Source organism: Chelonia mydas, chromosome 6, assembly GCF_015237465.2.
Source record: "Chelonia mydas isolate rCheMyd1 chromosome 6, rCheMyd1.pri.v2, whole genome shotgun sequence".
NCBI classification, from domain to species: domain Eukaryota; kingdom Metazoa; phylum Chordata; order Testudines; family Cheloniidae; genus Chelonia; species Chelonia mydas.
Window position 1 is genome coordinate 72523633 of NC_051246.2, and position 19917 is coordinate 72543549.

The 19917-nt window shown below is 42.6% G+C and overlaps 2 protein-coding genes across 3 annotated transcripts in view; one reads left to right on the forward strand and one right to left on the reverse strand.

Annotated features, from left to right (window-relative positions):
• NUSAP1 (nucleolar and spindle associated protein 1) overlaps window positions 1-19917 on the reverse strand; it is a 69887-nt gene that overhangs the window by 32201 nt on the left and 17769 nt on the right. The window contains exon 1 of one of the 2 annotated variants that reach the window (XM_007055777.4): window positions 72-317. The exons of the other annotated variant lie outside the window; for it this stretch is intronic. Coding sequence (XP_007055839.2) covers window positions 72-164 — 93 coding nt within the window. The 5' untranslated portion in view covers window positions 165-317. Of the gene's footprint in view, window positions 1-71; window positions 318-19917 lie in introns of those variants that run through there. 2 annotated transcript variants of the gene reach the window in all.
• OIP5 (Opa interacting protein 5) lies at window positions 600-12730 on the forward strand. The gene is made up of 5 exons (XM_007055810.4): window positions 600-997; window positions 1965-2031; window positions 3430-3552; window positions 4588-4669; window positions 10435-12730. The coding sequence occupies exons 1-5, from the start codon at window positions 691-693 to the stop codon at window positions 10591-10593; spliced, it is 738 nt and encodes a 245-aa protein (XP_007055872.1). The 5' UTR covers window positions 600-690; the 3' UTR covers window positions 10594-12730.

The window sequence follows — 19917 nt, forward strand, 5'->3', positions numbered from 1 at the left end:
TCTCCATGGGTACCCCATCTCCCTTCCCAGCGGCTGGGGGACTCTCCCCGGCCGGGGCGCCACCTCCTCACCTTCAGGTTGGCCCGGAGGCCGGCGGCTTTGGCCACCTGCTGTAGCTCACTGTATTTGAGCGACTCCAGCTGCGGCAGCGAGGGCGGCTCCATGGCAGCAGGACTATAGCAACTACCGGGACCCCAGCAGCCGGTCTGTGAGCGCTCCCCGGGGTAACCGCCGTGCCCGTGCTTCGAATCTCGCGCTCAACTGACGCGAAGCAGCTTCGTCCCACCCCCCACCATTCAAACTCACCCGTCCCGCCCTGTCATTGGCTGAACAACCTACCAGCGGAGGAACTGTGAGACACACCGACAGCCAATGGCATCCTGGGGAATGCCGTTTGTTTTGTTTAAACACGATAGGCACATGTACACAGTCTATCAATTTAAAGACCCGCCCTAGCCCAAATTATCGCTATCTGATTGGGAAGTAGAATGATTGGTATCCCCCATCGTCCAATGGCCGGAGGAAGTTATTTCCTTGAGGCGAGGACCTAGTCAAGTGATTGCTTGTATTCCGTCCAATCGGAACGCAGAGCTATAGGTAGTACTCCAATTGGAACAGGAAGGGGGCGGGCATTGGGTTCGAATCCGGGCGGGAGCGGGAGGTCGGGCACTGCGGGGGGAGAAGAAGAAGATGGCAGTGCGGAGGTGCATCCAGCGGCTGTTCCAGGAACCTCAGGTTGACGGCGCCATCACCTTCGAGCGACCGGGCCCTGCTCTGCAGAGCTGGGGCCGCCCATCGCGGGAGGACGCGGGCATGCCGCGCGGCGGGGAGCTGCAGCGGGAGCCGAACAGCCCCGGCGGCGGGACGCTGCTGCCCCGAGGGCTCCGGCTGGAGGAGTGCGCCCTGTTCCACTGCAGGGGCTGCCGCGCGGTGCTGGGCGACTCGCTGCACCTCTGCGCCCAGGAGGACCGTTGCCTGCGGGTCCTCGTCTGCTTCAGTGAGTCCCCGGAGAGCCAGACTCTGGGCCTGGATTCACTAGCGCTCCCTTGGCCTGAGTGCCTGTGGGAGCCCCGGGTCAGCCCCGTGGGCTGGGCAGGGCTACCTGGCACTGGCGCTGATGTGCCCCTCCGGAGAGGGATGCGGCTGCTGCGGCCCTCAGTGATCTAAGGGCGGGCCTAGCATCCTCTCCATGGAGAGCAGCGTAACCAGTGGGCTACGCCAGCCCGAGTGAGCTGGTCTGGTAGCTCCTTGTTTTCTCTGGGCCACCAAATGGCCCTAATGCGTGCTCGGAAAGCACGAAATGTTGGGAGACTTCATAAAACGTGGCATCAGTTTCAGTTCTGCTCTGAAGTGACATAAAAACAGTAACTCCCTCTTAGCTCTACTCAGCTTGCAAGTGAAACAGCAGACCTGTAAAAACTCAGTCGGGACATAAGTGACAGTAAAGCTGCTCCCTTCCCCTCACATTGCCCCCGCCCAGCGCCTGTTAGTTTCATTCCCACTCAGATCTGTCCGCACTGTCTGCCAGCTGTGAGCTGTCCCTTCCCTTTTCCTTGTGCTCCAATACAGGATACTTTCACTAGAGCAAAGTGGAATTGCATGAGTCTTTAAATACACCCGTTTTTGCGCTAGCGGGTGGCTCCAGCAAAAAGTCAGTATTCTATTATGCTTACACAAATTAAATATTACAAAACATATTTGAATCTGGGATTCAGTCACATAGTCTGAATAACAGCATTGGAGGATTTAAATTTTCTATTAATGCAAACATTTAAGTCGATGCAAACATTTAAAAAAATCTACTAGGATTAAAATGTTTTTTTTTCCATTAAAATAAATATAGAACAAAAATAAATCTTTCCAAGCCTAAAGATAGAAAGTTCAGAACCTTAATGTTGGGGAACATATAAAAGTATTGGTGAATGATCAGTGGTGTATGACTATCTATGGGTTTATCTTCTCAGAAGTCACAAATGATGTTGTTTTGGACGATTCTTTAATGGTCGGTATTGAAGGAGCCCTTCTAGGATGGTAGGTACCTCAGATGTTGCTTTTTGCTTTTGGTATTAGTTCTCAATTTGAGATGGTCACCAAGCAGAGCAGAAAGGCATTAATGTGTTGCTTCTGAATTTTAGAAATGTCTCTGTGCCAGAAGAAAATAAGTTTCTAAAATCCCTCCAGCTCCCTCTTAGAGGTGTCTCATAGAATTGACAAATAATCTAGTTTGGTTTTGGACATGTCCACTGCTTTTTCAACTGAGAAAGCCTTTGTAAATCGATAGCCTATATTCCCCCCCCCCCCACCGCAAAAAACCAAAAAAACAAAAAACCTAAGTTTTTGCCTTATTTACCCTTGAGGTGAGGGGGGATCAAAAAAGGAAGCAATCTCTATCAAAAATAAAGGTTTATATACCTGTTAAGATGGAAAGTCTTTTTATATTCTTTAATAGTGAAAGTGAACAAGTTTTGCTGGTAGTGAATTAAACGATCAGTAGAAGCTGGTTCACCTAGATAGGATAATGTTTTTTCTTTACCTATTAAGGGGTGAATCTAATGGGAGGGAAATAATGAGTTAATCAAAACTGCAGAAAGGGAAGTGGCTAGAGAAGAGTATCTTTGTCAAGCATGGTTTACAGTGTTTTTATTAGACTTTACAGAAGAAAATAAGAAACTGAGTTTGAATCAACTTTCAAAGTTGAGTAGCTGAAGCAGCTTGAGCTGTCTGCAGATTTGAGGAGGCAGCCCTGTGTCTGTATTGTGCTTGATTCATATTTGGAAGGTTTGTCACAATTATAAGTGTTCAAACTTTGCTTTAAAAAAAGTTTCTTATTCTGCAAAAGGTGATAGCACTTGCTTTCTACTCCCCATGAGGAAGTGAATTTTTCACAGGCATCTTGCACAGGTTGTAATTCTTACCTGTTACCACTCTTGTGGCCATTTTTAGCTTTTCTTCTCTAATGGGGTAGGAGGGACAAGACAAAAAGGAAAACTTAATGGTTGTATAGCTAATGAGTTGATGATGTTATGGTTACACCTACCTCAGTTTCCTCTGTGCATCTTTCTATTTTTTGTTTTCATTTTTAAGTCTGTCTGAAATTATTTTCTCTTTAAAATTAATAGATGTGTTTCAGTAGCAGCAGAGTGTCCTGAAATGACCTTTTAAGTTAGATTTCAGTTTTCATATTTTAACCTCAGCTTCTGGGGTTTTCCAAACTTTTGAGTGGGTAACAGTCTTTGTATTAAAGGCAATCTTGTGGACCATCTGCCCCACTGCTTTGTCACAGAGGTTATGGGACTCCTATTATAGTGCTTGCTAATATGGAGAAGTAATAATACATGTATTGTTATGGCCTGATGGCACCAGTAAGCAGTGTTTGGACTACAGTTTGGAAACCTCTGCTCTACGGAAACCTTTTCTCTCTCTTTTCAGCGCTTACTATGCATTGTATTGTCGTTCGTGTGGATTAATGGTGGGCTTCAGCCTCTATTCTGCCTTTGCTGCCCTGGTTCATCTGCGAGGCCTCTTTTGTCTTTTCAAGGACAGCATCCTCTGGTTAGTACACACCAATATGATGGAGAGTGACAACTTAGAAATTAGGTCCAGAGCAGAGCTCTTCATGGGAATGGAGGGAATACCAATATAAGGAATAATATTTTGATTTGTATAAAACAAGAATGGGAAATGCAGGTTGGTGATATTTTCTTCTGCCAGTGAAAACTGATAATATCAAAGCTAACCTTGAACTGCTTGTTCATAGTTTCTCTTTCTGGTAATAAATGCAGGTCAATCAAAAGCTGTGTGAATTCTAGTAACAAAAATGCTTCCTGTGGAAGTCCTTACTTTGTCCATAAATAGCAAAATCCTCAGCTACCAGTCTACTCTACATTTTTTTAATGTAGTGCTGAGAAGCTTATAAGAAGGCACATTAAACTTGTCGTCTACAAACATTCCAGTATCATTACAATCCTTTTTGTTTAGAATGACACCGGCTAAGTTTTATAATGTATTGATTAATGTATATTATATTACTCTACCTTATACCACCGCTAGAATGTAGCCACCGTTGTGCACTCTCCACCTGCAACATCTATGTAAATTCTTGGAGAAATTATTTGGCCCTTGCTTTCTATTGCAAGGGTAATAGAAGTAGAGAGAGTGCAACTTTCCAAATTAATACATCTAAGCTAATACATCTGTATTGCTTGAAGACCATTTCTAGCCAGCCTAGTCATAAACACTAAGTTTTGTTCCTCACAATACAGAAATATATCACAATTGTATATCACTTAACTAGAATTGAGTCAAACTTACTAATAGATTGTTATAATAGCATGCTGGTTGTCAAGCAAAAGTGATCTTTTTAGACTGAGGGTCTATCTGTGGCAGCTATAAATTGTAGTTGGTGAAAGAGAGATTAAACAATTGAGGAAAATGAAAACTTTATTCTATTTTAATATTTAATGATTACATTGACTATTTTTGGTCACAGTTTGGCACCTGGATTAATTTCTGCATAAGTACCTTTTTATAGAATGAATGTTTCTCTGGTTTTTATTACTATTCTCTCTTTTGACTTCTGTTTTTCAGTTATCTCTTAAAAACTAAAGCCATAATAGAGGCCTCTGAGATGAACTTTCCTGCATTGAGCCTAAAGGAACATCTGGGAAAAGTAAAGTTTTTTTTGTGATTTTGTGTGTGTTAAAATGGGGGGAAGGCAAATTTCAGACAAATTAAGTTTTCAGCACCACCCCAATACACTAACCTATTAGAACAGTCATTCTTAAAAATCCCATAAACAAATGGATGTGCATGTTCTTCTGGCACAGGACAGAAACTTATCTTTAAAGGGGATTAAAGGAACACAAGCAGGTTTAATTTAACCTATAGTTCTTGTCTGTGTCAACATCCTGTTGTTAAACTGAAGAAAAACAAATTTCATTCTTCACCACTGACATTTACCTTCTGCATCAAACTTAGGATGGACAACAATTAGTCAAAGTCTTATCTAATTGACGTCTATGTTCTCCTATATTGCAACATTTGGGCTGTGCTAAATGTAGAAAAATGCTGCTCCCTTAAAATTTGGTTCTACTGTCTTTTATTTAAATCCTGTAACTGCTTTTACAGTACCTATATTTTAGGCCTAAATTAGTTTGAATATCCCTTTTTCTTCAAAATTTATTTCTCCTAAGTTGTAAACCACTTCTGCCTTTGTTTTTGTCTTTGTTTTCTGGTCTGAATATGAAATTGGGCCGGATGTGTTTTCTTAAGGCTTCTCTCCTCCTGCAAGTCATCATCAGGCCTTCCTGGGTACATCTATGTATCAACTAGATACCCCTGCAGCTGGCCCAGGCCAGTCAACTTGGGCTTGAACTGCAGGGCTGTTTCATTGCTGTGTGGACTCCCAGGCTTGGGCTGGAGTCTGAGCTCTAGGACCATGTGAGGTGGGAGTGTCCCAGAGCTCAGGCTGCAGCCTGAGCCTGGAAGTCTACACAGCAGCGAAACAGCCTCAGGAGCCAGAGTCGGTTGGCCCTAGTTGTGTAGATGTACTCTCTGTGACCTGAATAGGGAGCATTCTGTTTTTCACGGTCACATTAAACACTTTAAAGAGTCAATTGTTGCAGCCCTTGTTCAAGCAAAACTTCCACTGAAATCAATCAATATTTTGCTCAAATAATGGTAGCATTTGATCAGAAGTGCAAACAATGTTTTTGAAAGGTTTGCTTACAAGGGATGTTGCTAGAATGATCATAGGATTGAACTCTTTATGGACTCTTTGCCATTCATAAAATAATGACATGTGCAGGACTCTGTTTACAGTGGTAACCTGATGGTATCGCAGGTTCTCCTTCAAATAATTGTCCACACAGATTCCACTTGGGGTGTCCACTTGGGCGAGATCAGACACTGTTATTAAAAAGAATCCTTTATGACTGCACCTATATCCTGGATGTCTTATTGCCCTCTGTAGTTGGGGACATAAACGGTGGAGAAGCCTCAGCCATCACTCAGTTCCTTCTTACCACCTGTGGCTGCAAGACAGAGCCCCTTTAGTGTCTGCATCCTTTGCGACTTTAGCTTTTGCATTTCTATAGTTACTATTTATTCTGTAGCTTACTTTTACCCACTGGTTTTATTAAAAAAAATATACCCCCATATAATACCTTAAAATGCTTGACATCAAATCACCAGGGTTGAAAACATGTCCATCTTGTGATGCAGCAATGCCCATTATTAATGGATATTCTAGGTGTCTAATTTGCCTAGGAGGGGGATATGTCTCGGAGTGCTGCTCTGTATTCCACTCCTTTTCTAAATGTGCTTCAGCAGACAAGGGAGGAAAGGCTTAAGCTCTTTCTTCTGGAAAAGCTTATGCAAGCCTCACTGGATCGGCAGACCCCTGGCATAACTTCACCAATTAGGTCAGTCACATGCCTCCAGAGCCCCAGTGAGCCAAGGCACCACTCTCAGCTCCTGAGCCACCTTTTAAGTTCTGTTCGTCCACCACATTAACATCTACTTCCAAAAAGGGGCTTCAAGGAGAGCCGCTCCTGGGATCAGCGCAGGTACCACCCCCTTTCCAAGCAGAAGACAGAGATCCTTTCCGAAGACTATTTCTGTGAAGAGCTTGAAATCAGAGTCCTGCTTCAGTACCTCCATACTGAAATCAGTCTGATGGTTCCTTTTCAGCACAAGGACCTGTGAGCACCAAGTGCTCTGTATGCAGCACTGGCCTCTTCAGTACTGTCTGAAACAATCACACCAAATGTCTGAGCACCTTGGCACCAGTACAACTTCAGTGCTGGGCCTAAAACAAGGTCTCTTGGTGCTGTGGAGTCACCTTTTATAGAGAGACTTGGAAAGGTGATCACCAAACCCTCAACTTCTCACCCAAAGGTTCACTCCTTTTTGTCTTTCTCAATAGAACACATCAGGCCTCCTCTCCTGAGCCTCCCCTTCCACCCCCTGTGGGTAGCACAGTGGGAATTGGGCTGGGAGTCTAAGGATTAATCTCTGAAGGGTGTCAGGAAGTCATTGGGGTCCTGCAGGGAGCACTCCATTGGTATTCACCCATGTGCCCTCCGTCCCACTGCTCTACCAGGTTTGGCCATACTTGTCCCCCTCAGCTGGGAAACCATATTCTAGGAAGTCAGAATCCTTCGCAGTCTACAATGCCAGAGCTCTGTCACCAAAGAAACCACTCCAACCTGCACAAGTACTGTCCTAGCCACAATTCATGAAAGTTGAGGAAGAATATAAGGAGACCACCACGCTCCTGCACAACCACCTCATGCCGTATCCTTGTGCTCGTCCATATGAAGCAGTTAATCCTCTATCTGTTGCCTCATTGGATGAGCTAAAAGTCTTCCAAGACCTGATGAGATGAATGGTGGAGATGCTGGATACTGTGATATCCTGCAGACTTCATCTTCAAGGAGATGGGTTAAAATAAGTGGTGGACTGCTTGATCCAGCCAAGATAATTTGGCATACACGTGGCTCAGTTCCACTTACCTCCAATAAAACCATAGGAGGGTACCAGGTATCAGCCACGGGATTTGAATATTATCAGCATCCTACTTCAGGCACTCTGATGGTATAGGCATTTTAAGTAAATCTAAACATCAAGGCCAGCTGAAATCCATCCCTTGAGAGAAGGACCTCAAAAAACTAGATCTCTGGTAGAAAAGTCTACTTGTTGAGCCTCCAGATGAGAATAGCAAATTACCAGGTGCTACTCAAAATATGATTCTTTGATTTGAGATCAGTTTTCCAACTTTCTCAATAAATTCTTGAAGGAGACCTAAGAGAATTCAAAATCTCTAGTGGCAGAAGGTCAGCTTATAGGCAGCCTGGTACTTCAAGCAGCATTAAATATATCTGATATGGCAGAAAGAACCATGCCCATTGCTGTCACAATAAGAAGGTCCTCTTGGCTGCAAGCATCTGGGATCCTGAGGGAAGTCTAAGTTACCATTAAGGACCTCCCATTTGAGGGAAACTAGCTATTTAACAGTGGCACAGATGAGCACTTCCAACCCAGAAAGACTTGTGAGTGACCCTGCAATCCTGGGGACTAGAACATACAGCACCAAAGAGAGAGCAACAGAAGCATCAGCTGTTCTATGGTCATTTGTCTATCACAATATTATTCTCAGATTTTCAGCACCCCAAGAAAGAGGCAGAGACTTCACCTGAGGCAAACCGCTGCCTCTTCCTCAGCTGCCTCACAATCTAGGGCATCCAACAGGAATCAAATTGGCAACAAGGACGACCCATCACTCTCACCGATCTTGGGAGACAGGCCAGTCCTTGCTTACAGACAGCTCCCCAACCTGAAGCAAATACTCACCAGTAACCACACACCACACAACAGGAACCTATCCTTGCAGCAAAGCCCATTGCCAACTGTGTCCACATATCTATTCAGGGGACACCATCATAGGGCCTAATCACATCAGCCACACTATCAGAGGCTCGTTCACCTGCACATCTACCAATGTGATATATGCCATCATGTGCCAGCAATGCCCCTCTGCCATGTACATTCACCAAACCGGACAGTCTCTACGTAAAAGAATAAATGGACACAAATCAGACGTCAAGAATTATAACATTCAAAAACCAGTCGGAGAACACTTCAATCTCTCTGGTCACTCAATTACAGACCTAAAAGTGGCAATATTACAACAAAAAAACTTCAAAAACAGACTCCAACGAGAGACTGCTGAATTGGAATTAATTTGCAAACTGGACACCATTAACTTAGGCTTGAATAAAGACTGGGAGTGGATGTGTCATTACACAAAGTAAAACTATTTCCCAATGTTTCTTTTTCCCCCCTACTGTTCCTCACACGTTCTTGTCAACTGCTGGAAATGGCCCACCTTGATTATCGCTACAAAAGGGTTCTTTTCTCTCCTGCTGGTAATAGCTCACCTTACCTGATCACTCTCGTTACAGTGTGTATGGTAACACCCATTGTTTCATGTTCTCTGTGTATATAAAATCTCCCTACTGTATTTTCCACTGCTCAAATAACACGGCTGCTACTCTGAAACTGTCAAGGGGCTGTCTGGACCACCTTCAGATCCTTCCTTTTTCACCCCAGCCTGGCAACTGCCTTACTTCCAAGAAGCCTAGGCTAGGATAACCTCAGACTGATTAGTCCTCAAGATAATCATCAATGGGTATCTCTTCCAATTTTAAACTGCTCCAATGTCCTCCTAATCCTCCTAGTCTCTCTTCAGGAACCCTCCCATGCGGGAGTCTACCTCCTGCTTCAACAAGTCTCTCATATGACTGGGAGCAGTGGAGGAAATGCCTCCAGATATCTGTGGCAAGAGCTTTTATTCCCATTGGGATTAGGAAGTAAAGAAGAGGATGGGTCTCTATTTCTCTGTCTTTGATGTTTTAATGCTTTCATCCACCATTTCATGTTCCACATGCTTGCCCTAGATTCTATAATACCTTCTTTGGATCCAGTGGTCTGTAGTTCTCAACTTCAGGATGCCTATTTTCACACTTAGATTTATTAAACTCACAGAAAGTAGCTGAGATTCATAGGAGCATCTCATTAGCAATACAGGGTCCTACCCTTTGGCCTTTCCACCGCTCCGTGAGTCTTTAAAGTTCTTAACCATGGTGGCAGCTCATCTGAGAAGGCAAAGAATCCAGGCATACCCCTACTTAAACTGGCTCATTTGAGGGAAATTCCCATAGCAAGTGATCAGCTATTTTCATGTGTCTTTTAAATCTTCATCTCGCTGGGCCTCAAGGTCAGAGACAAATCCACAATTGCACCAACTCAAAGGATAGAGTTCATCATGGAAGTGATTAGATTTCACACTTGTGGGAGCATACCTCCCTCAGCAGAGATTCCAAACTATGACAGATATCCGACAGCTCCAAGCACTCTCCAGTTCATGAGTGAGGACCTGTCTACTTTGTATACTGTGTTGTAATTGAAATCAATATATTTGAAAATGTAGAAAAATATCCAAAAATATTTAATAAATTTCATTGGTATTCTATTGTTTAACAGTGCGATTAAAACTGCGATTAATTTTTTTGAGTTAATTTTAATGAGTTAACTGCGATTAATCGACAGCCCTATTATTTACCTTACAGTAACACAGCAGATTCCATGCCTGGCCCTCCTTCCCTGCTAATTCAGAGTCCTGTTGTTGTAGGATTCTTATTAGTGAAGGGTGGTTGAGGCAGCTCTCCCCTTTATGCCCTCTGCTGAAGAGGCAAGAGGGCACTCAGGGTGCAGGCACAGCTACAAAAAACACTGCTGTTCAAAATAATTTGATCTTTGGCACTGGTGCACCAACAGTGGAATCGGGACAACACATCTCAAAGAACCACAGTTACTGTAGGGTATATAACTGTTCTTTACCTACCCTTAATTTTTAATTTATTTTTTTTCTAGCTGAAAGAACAACTTGTGGGGGTCCACGTGCGTCTAGAGTTACTGATTAAGAGGCTGGAAGAACTGAACCAACAGATTAACGTGGCTGACAAGCAGGGCTATGCATCAAGGACAATTGGCCTAAAGCCAGGATTTGCAGGAATCAAGTCAAACCATTAATATGCCATCATAGAATATGGAGCCATTTGTGTATAATTGCAGGTTTCTTCATTGTGGTGAACAAAGCGGTTTGAAATCACCACCACCCTGAAAAATGTCAGAGAAAGCTAATTTGCTACTTTGTATATGTGTGAAAAGCGTTTGCTGAAATATAGCTCAGACTGGTGAAGTGGACTGGATTTTTGAGAAGCAAGAAACTATTTCCTCCTTCTGCGACTTCAAAACAAATACCTCATCCTTGCAGAACTTCCATTCTTGGAGGTGTAATACAGCTTGTACTGTGGTTCTTCCTGAGCAATGTATGGTTTAAAAACCAGCTGTTGGAAACTAAGATTTTAAGTTCCTGAGTGATTCTAAATATGCTACCATGTGATATTATTCAAGATCAGCCATTATACAATGTTTTTAGTGGGGGCTGAAACCCTGATATCATCTCTTCATGTAGAGGAAATGTTCACAGGAGCTAGGCCTTGATCCAGATGTCTTCCTGTTGAGTCTTGAATTGGTTCTTTCTCTTGTTGTGGATTTAATTTATTTATTTATTTATTTAGTAAGTATGTGTGGGTATATGAGGGAGAGAGTGAGAGGGCTCTTCTTCCTCCCTGGCTGTGGGGGTAGAAGCTCTTATTTCTCTCTATACCTGGGAAGATGAAAGGAGCTGCCCTTTTCACTCCCCCTCCACAGAAGGCATACTTATGTTTTAAAGCCTCCAATACGTTTGGAAATTATGCCTGAAATTCTGTATCAGGCATAGAGGGGAAAGTACTTACGTGCTCATTTTAATTCCATTGATAAGTGATTTTTTTTCCCCTCCGCGCCGAGCAAAGGACTACAAGCAGTATTGGTTCTGGCCTGAGTTGCTGATCTCAGCAATCCTAGTACCTCATGCTTTTTCAGTTAGTGATTGGTTTGATTTTTCTCAAAAGTGAGCTATGTAGGGAAAATGCAAACTTCTAAATGAGAGAAGGGAGTCTGGGACTGCTGGAAAATAGCCCACTCCATGATACTAGAATGGTCTGGATCAGCACCTATTACATAATAAATCATGTGGAGTTTTTTGGTTACTGATCATAGGAAGTCTTTTGAAGTATCCATTCTGGTTAGGCCAAATACTTGGCAATAACCTAGAATAGCAACAGCTGTGTTTTGAGGTACTCAGACTGAAATAGGAGAACTTAATATCTCCTAAACTAGTGCTACATTCAAATCTTGTAAATTACTTACTACATTTTTAAGATGTAAAATTGTGTATGCTCCACAACCATCACAGGAGCTGATACTCCAATATATCATAGTATTTTTCAATAGTAACAGAATTCGTAACTAGAGGTGAAGTCAAAAACTAGGTGTGTGATGTAAACATGAGATTTTTGTATATGTATTTTGCATGTCAACCTATTTGTTTGAGACAAGATAGGTGCAATAATATCTTTTATTGGACCAACTTCTGCTGGTGGAAGGTACAAGCTTTCAAGCTACACTAAGCTCTTCTTCAGCTCAGTGTTGCTTAAAAGCTTGTACTTTTAACCAGCAGAAGTTTGTCTAATAATTTCCTGACCTACCTTGTCTGCCTCTTATCCAGGGACCAACACAGCTACAATATGCAGACAACCTATTTGTTCATACTAGCAGATTTTAATTTTATTTCCTCTTCTATAAGAGCTGTAGTCAGAGCCTCTCAGAGCAAATTGCTCTTTTAAATAGCAAATACTTCAGAAGTCCTTATTACAAAAGGTCCAAAGTTACTGTATACTACTTCACTAGTGTAAGAATAAGGGAATTTCTTGGCCATTGTTCAAGAAGTGATGACCACCAAAATCTATTTTATGGTCTAGGCTATACTACCAGCAATATATAGTTGATGTTAATAGACTTGTCCAAAGATCAAGGGTAGAGTATGATCTTAATATTGTAACTTCATTTTTCAGTTATTTGTTCAGCCTCTTAACTGTTGCATTCAGCGTTAATCTTGAAAAAATGCTTAACCGTGGGACTAATTCTCTTCTCCCCCCCCCCCCAATTTTCCCTCCCTTTTTGTCTCTTGTCCCCTCTATCTCTGCAGTAACTCCAGTTAGCTCCCCTGGGCTTTAGTCCTACCTCCTGTCTGCTAAGATTAAATAAATAATGTTTGTAAAAAGTGCCATGTTTCAGAATCCGCACCCTAATGGGGGAGCAGAGGTGTCGACGCAACCCACTGTTTCATTGTTGTTAACTTGGAAGAGAAGCCTCTGGTCAGTTACATTTTGTTCATGTATTCAGCATTATCTTTGCCACTGTTAAGGCTAAAAAAAATTTTATTTTTGTTTTTTGAAAGCTGAAATTCAGCAGAATCTGATTACCGGTATATTCTACAGCCCATGTGTATATCAGGCAGGTTTGATCTGATCTCTGAAGTAAGTCTAAATCCCCTTTCTCTTAGGCCAGTGGTTTTCAACCTTTTTTTTTTATTTATTTGCAGACCCCTACATTTTTAATGGAGGTGCGGACCCCTTTGAAAATCATAGCCAGTCTGTGGACCCCAGTTTGAAAACCACTGTCTTAGGCCATGTCTACTCTGCAGCTGTAGAGCCATAGATGCTTCCTATATCGACAGAAGGGGGTTTCACTTGATATGTAGTTAATCCACCTCTCTAAGAGATGGTAGCTAGGTCGATGGAGGAATTCTTCTTCATCTACACAGGGAGTAGGGGGAGGAGTAGGTCAACCTAACAATGGTGCGAAAATTTTCACAGCCCTGAAGTGACTTAGCTTGACTTAGCTAACTTTTCAGTGCAGAGCAGGTCTGGGTCAAGCGATCCGGGCCAGCCATGGCCTGGGTCTTTTATTCTAGTGTAGATGTACCCTTAATGTGTAAGGCACTGAACTGAGGTCCCGGGGTGGGGTCCCATACTGAAGGCAACAGGTTAAGGAGTCCCTCGAAGAATTTTGCTGTTGTAGGATATGTGAAGACCGAGAAACCGTCAGTTGACAAAGTAGAGTGCAGTGATGGCAGCTAAATGAACCAATATCAAAGTCAAGAACAACCCTAGCAATTTCAGATCTGTGATATCCACCCTCAGCTACCTACTAGGAGAATTAGTAGGAGATATGGAGCATTTCTGCAGGTAAGTCTTTTGTGGGGTAAATTTTCTATCTAATAGCACTGACCTGGACTTCAGGAGAACATCCCTGCTTTAGGCCCGAGAACCATCAGGGAGCCAGGCCTTGTGGTGCAGGGATGATAAGTTGGGGTGGGTTATGGAGCTCAACTCCTTGGTTAGGGGGGCTGTCACTAGAGGGAAGCAAAGAGGCAGACATGTTGCCAGATCAGTCAGGATTGGGAACCACACCTCTCAGCCACATCAGAGCTATGAAAATGGTCACTGCTTTCTCATTTCAGTTTGAGCAGGGCTTTGTGGATCAGTGGAGTTAAGGGGAAGATGTAGAAGAGACCCAAAGGGCAAGGAGGGTGTTCCCAGGGAGTTGCAACCATGTTCCACCACCTTAAGAACTGATGACATTTAGTGTTGGAAAATGTGGCGGAGGTCTACCTGCAGAAGACCCCAGGTAAGGCAGCTCTTGCCTGTGGTCTTGATGGAAAAAATCTGTGGTCGATCATGTTCTATAACGCCATCAGAGAGACAAGTATTCATGGAGCAATGCATTAGTTCCATTGCCTCACGAGCTCTGCGTAAGAATCAGGATTTTGCTCCTCCTTGGCAGATTATATAGTACATGCTCATTCAGTTGTCCAACATCGCTGTGGTTGGCCTTGAATGAGATGTTGGAAGTAAAGCCTAAGGTACTGCTCAAAGTTAGAGGACAACTGATGTGTAGCAACAACTGTAGTGGAGCCCATCTGTACTATCCTTTAAATGAGTGCCCCAGCGGAGAAAGGAGGTGGAGGTGAGAAGGGGATTCCCATGCAGACTGACATCCTTGCATCTAGGTGTCTCAAACTGGGTACACCTGAGAAGCTTTTGGTTTAAATGACTTGCCTAGCATCAGAGGAATGGGACAATTCAATTCTCCAGAGCAGCATTTAACTGCCTTAACCCCCTCTCTTTCTGCCATCCACTGCCTCCTTCAGTGCATGCTTTCCGGCTTCTGCAACAAATGGTCCTATAGGTGGGGTGGGGTCCTATAGGCAACAGCCTCCTTCACTACACAACTCTGACTCATTGCCAGAGGATGTCTAACCTGTGCACTGATAGGAGACAGGGATTCCTGTGGAAAAAACAGACCGTGATCATTAATTAAAGACTCTCTCAATGCATGCACACAAGGGGAATGAACTGATATTGCATAAGAAACCTTAATTCTGGCATTTCCTTACTTGAGTATTTGACGCTGCAAGGTTAATGTAGTTTGTGTATGTAGGTTCCTAGGTTTTTAAAAATCAAAATTCCATCATGTGGCATGATATTAACACCCACACAGGTTATCAGCAGTGTTGGAACCTTTACATCTACCACACCAACCTCTGCCAGTTGAGCTAACACAGTAACTGATTAGCAGTAGTAGGGTCTCATCCTTTCTGTGGACCAGTGCTAGATGGGGACTGGACACTCAGCCAATGGGTTTCCCAGATATTTGCTGACAGCTGATGAAAGCAATCTTGGGTTCCATTTCTAACTCTGGAGGGGAGTGTTTTCTAATGGTCACAGGCTCCTTTCCACCCCTTCTGTGTCCTAGTTCTGTCTCTTCCCTGCTCCTAATCCCACTCCCATCTTCCTTACTTAGCCATTCCCAGTCTGCCCATCACCTCCAATCATTGCCCCAGTCTCCTTGTCCAAACAGTCCCACTTCTCCCACGTATACATGCAGGTTCCTTATATAATTTCTTTCCCCAACTACACTGATCTCCAGTTCCATTCTCCCTTACCACTCCAACTCCCACTTTCAATTTCCCTCTCCCTTTTCAGTCCCAGTTTCTGTCCCCCTCTCTTCAGGCTACCTGTCCCAATCACACTGAACTTTTGTTCCCTCTGCATTCAAATCAGGCAACTTCCTCCTACGCACTGCTTTGGGGATGGGTGTGTGTGCATGTTGTGAGTACAGCATTACCCAATGCAGTCCGGAGCTACAACTGCAGAGTTAGTGGACTGAATCTTCAGAGGATGTAGCTGCTAAAATCTACTGAAACTGAGCAAACTGCGATTTTTCACAATGGATTTAACTTATGAAAATCTGTCCAAATTTGTTCAGGAATGGCAAAAGGCACATCCCTGACACAAAAGCCACTTGCCAAATTGGGTGCTAGAGATTTTCAAAGAAAAAGTCAGACATTTTTTTAAATGTATGCAATACAAGGTACATTTCCCTAGCTGTGCTTTTGTAAATGGCTGAATCATTTTGGCTCAAGTTTTCCAAAATAATTCAGCCTGAGGCACATTAAAGTTTTGGCAAAGTAGTTTATAACTCTGAAAACAAGGTCTTATAATGAGAAGGGTCGGGTAACCTTAACAGGCAGAACTACCAGTTCCACCTGAAACAACATGGCTACCTTCTAGCTTGTCTTTTTTCCTAACAAATGACACACAATGAGGTTTCAGTGCATTCTCAGCCCGTGCTGCTTTATTGCTAAAAAAAATTGTATACAGGTGCAGAGTTTCCAAGTTCATTTTTAAACAGTTCCTCTTTACAGTGTCAAAAGAATAAAGTCTTTTCTTCAAATCCCCAAAGATGCATAGATATAAAAGCAAGCTGCCTTTTGGAAAACGTCAACTATATACAGGGAGAAATTTTCAGTATTACCACATAAAACACAGTGCGATGGAATAAATGGTTTCCAGTGTTACCACTAAATTCCTTCACTAATCTTTCCTGTGCATGGTCTATTGAGTACAATGAATATGTGATCATACTATCAGAAGTTCAGTATAGGAAGTATTCTCTAGCCTAGTTTCCAAACTTACGGACAATTTTTTTTAAAAAAGCATCTACTCAATCCCCTTCCTGTTAGAGCTGAAAACCACCTTCAAAATTTCTCCTCTGCTCTTCCACCATGCTCCTCACAAAGAGTTTACTTACAATGAAGTCTTATTTCCTTTTTGTTTAGAAGGAAAATAAGTGTGTACTTGTAAATACACTAACTGCTTACCCCTCAGGCAATGTCTACACTCCAAATACTACAGTGGCACAGCTGTAATGTACATTACAGCAATGGAAGAAGTTTCTCTGTCACTGTAGTAACTCCACCAACTTGAATTCTTAAGCTAGCTACTATCACTCTTTGTGTACCTAGCCATAGGGGGTTTATGTCAGCATAGCTGCAACATTCAGGGGTGGAGATTTTTCTGAGTGCAGTTACTATGTTGACCTAAATTTTAAATGCAGACCAGGCCTTATTTGAAAGAAAAAAGAAAAAAAAAAGGTACTAATGCAGGATTTTAAACTGAAGAGTAGTCCTGAAGGATGTCCAGTAGAGTTTAGTGGCATGCTTGACCACTTGGGCTAAACATGTTTTAACCATTCCTTTTTGCCTACAGAAGTTGGCCCAAAGGAAAAATTTCAACCATATTCTGATACTATAAAATACAGTCAATCACAGATTAAATCTTAATATTCCCTTTTTCATTTTGCAACGACTGTACATCTAAAGAGAGAACAACAATGAGAAAAAAATATATGGCCCCCCACACCAAGCCAGCATTGTGGGTGTGCTTGTATTACACTGGCTAAGAATGTAGACAGGAGTTAACTTGACCCATAAACCCTTCCTCTTGCCCCATTTTCTTTCTTCAAAGAAAGAGGTGGGAATTTCTGACAGAGGAATTTCCACATAAACTAGGTCCCTCCTGCAAAGTTAGATGTAGCCATAATAAGATAGAAGTAATGAATCTCGAAGGCTACGTGTCTCAAGTCTGAGAGCTTCTGAATTTACATGCTCTACACTAGGAAAAGCAGCATTAGTTCTTGTGCTCTGCTACAGATATCATAACTTTTTTTTTTTTTTTTTTTTACATTCTCAGCAGCAATTTTCCCCAAATACCCACAAAGTGGCTCAAGAAATATTCTTTGCAGAAAACATAGTGAAAGTTTGCAAACAAATAGATGGCACCTGATTTCCATTAGTTCTCTCATGTCAAAATTACTATTTTTTTTTAATCAGTTAAATTAAGAACAAAACATTGTCACCTATGTTGCTAGAGGTCAGGACGCTCATTGAGCAAATCTCATTTTATAACTTTTTCAAAGTTTTAGTCACAGAGCTCAACAAAATAAAAACACAAGTTTTATCAAAAATTTCACGTTCATTCCTAAAGGTTGCCATTACTGCTGGTTCATACCAGTATGCTTCAGTACAGTGGCCTATGTGGCTAAAGAGTTACCTGAAAATACGATTAAAAAGCTATTCAACACCTGAAATATGTGGACTGTGCTTATTGATTTCAACCCCTTGCAAAGAATTTACCTCACTAGGCCAAGACCTCTTTCACCTATTGTCAGGCAACTCCTACACTCAGTTTACTATGAGTCAGTTGTATGTTATCCAACTTGGATTTCACCTGTTGCCCTCCCCACACCCTGGGAAACTCTGCACCTTTCTGTTTGCTACAATTGCAGCAGATGAGAAATCTCATCTCGCCACTAAACATGCTTAGTTCATGCCCTGTTTTTCACATGCTCAGGGCACTAATGTGAACCAGGCAAGAGGTTAAAAAGGCGAGTTCTGCTGATCCTCGTTCCTGATATGCAGTTTTGGTGCCATGCTTCTGTCCCTATCTGTATAATCTGCCCCTTTCTCTACAGAGGCAGTGCATTCTTTAAAAACAAAATTTGAGAATCAAAGCAGTAAGTTCAAGCTATTGGTATATTAGTTCCTATTGCTTCATTATGAATAAATGCATATCTGAATTTACTGGTAATAACTATGTAACACTAGACATTTTGAATCATGCATAATTAGAATACTAGCTCTATAAGACTTGATTTGTGGGCCTGTGCCACTCTTCCTCAGTTTGTCCATGCAGTTCTTTGTGCCTAGGGCTTCACAAATGAACATTCTTTTAGTTGCTCTGCAAACACACATTCAGTTTGGAGGGAAAACAGAATTTACACAGGACATGCTACAGCAAGTTAGAACATCTAACAGTAAAGATAAAAGGTAAGCCTTAGAGAATTTGAGTATACTGTGACTGCTTGGTACGTAGTGCCAGACATATCCTTTATTTATGCTGCACATGTATACACATTATTCTAAAGTCAAACTTCAGGAAAAAGTGCAAAGCAGACTGAAGGAAAATGGGGGTGGTGGGGGTGGGTGTCCATAGGTAGCATTCTGCACTGCTGTGTGAGACACCCAGGTTCCGCTGCTGGCCCTTTGTGCCTTAGCCTGGCCAGTTGTGAAGGCAACATGCTGAACCTTTGGGAGGAAAGGCTACACCTTGAATTGCCCAACATATAGCCCTCTGGCGCAAGTAAAAAGCTGTACAAATGGGCTTGGAAGGCAATCTCAGCTAGTCTCCATTCACAGCTGAAAGGATGGTCACTGCAATGCAAGGAAAAAAGGGGTCTCTAAGAGCACTGAAACTTCCTCAGGAAAGGTTCTGTTCTCCCATTATTACTGAGGAGTACTTCCATAAAACCCTGAAAATAACCTTCACAGCAGAGCTGGTAGCGAAGCCCTGTTTAAAATATCATTTTCCTGAAGCTTGTCACAGCTCTCTATTCCCAGAAACTTGCCACAAGGATTTCTTAGTGCTGAGAAGGTCTATAACAGCCAGCTGTATCGAGCAAGAGCTGCAATTCACAGGATAGGTACTGGCTAGAACTTCTCCAGCAGCACCAATGAGCAAGAAAGCAGACCACAGGTTTCTGCACAGTCCACACACTTATGATCTAGACTTAGCATTGCTTAGACCTAGTATTAGCATGCCACTACTTGAAAACCATCACATTATCTGAACTTTCTGCTTTGTTTTGCAAGCAAGGAAATCAAGGGCTTGGGAGGGGAAAAAAAAAATTATACCACAGCTCAGTGGCCTCAGGGCGGCAGGATCTCTGACGTTGCTGCTGTGAGCAGTCTTTGGAAATTTAGTCACCCCTGGAGAATAGTTCACCAGAAAGTCTGCAATGGCAGCAACAAGCAGATAGACAGCCTTCAAGTTTTCATTGTAACTGTGTAACACAGCCTTGCAAAACTCTACTCGGCTAGGAAAAGTACATATTCTGGAGATATGAGCAAGATAGTGTTTTCATTATTATGGTAAAAGACTGGCAAGCAGATTTTCGCAATTGTATAAGGCTGGTCTAATACCATCTAGTATGCCTAGGACATGATCAAGTTAAGGTCTCTTCTTGGTATGTTTCCTGTTTTAATAATAATTTAATGGCTGGAAT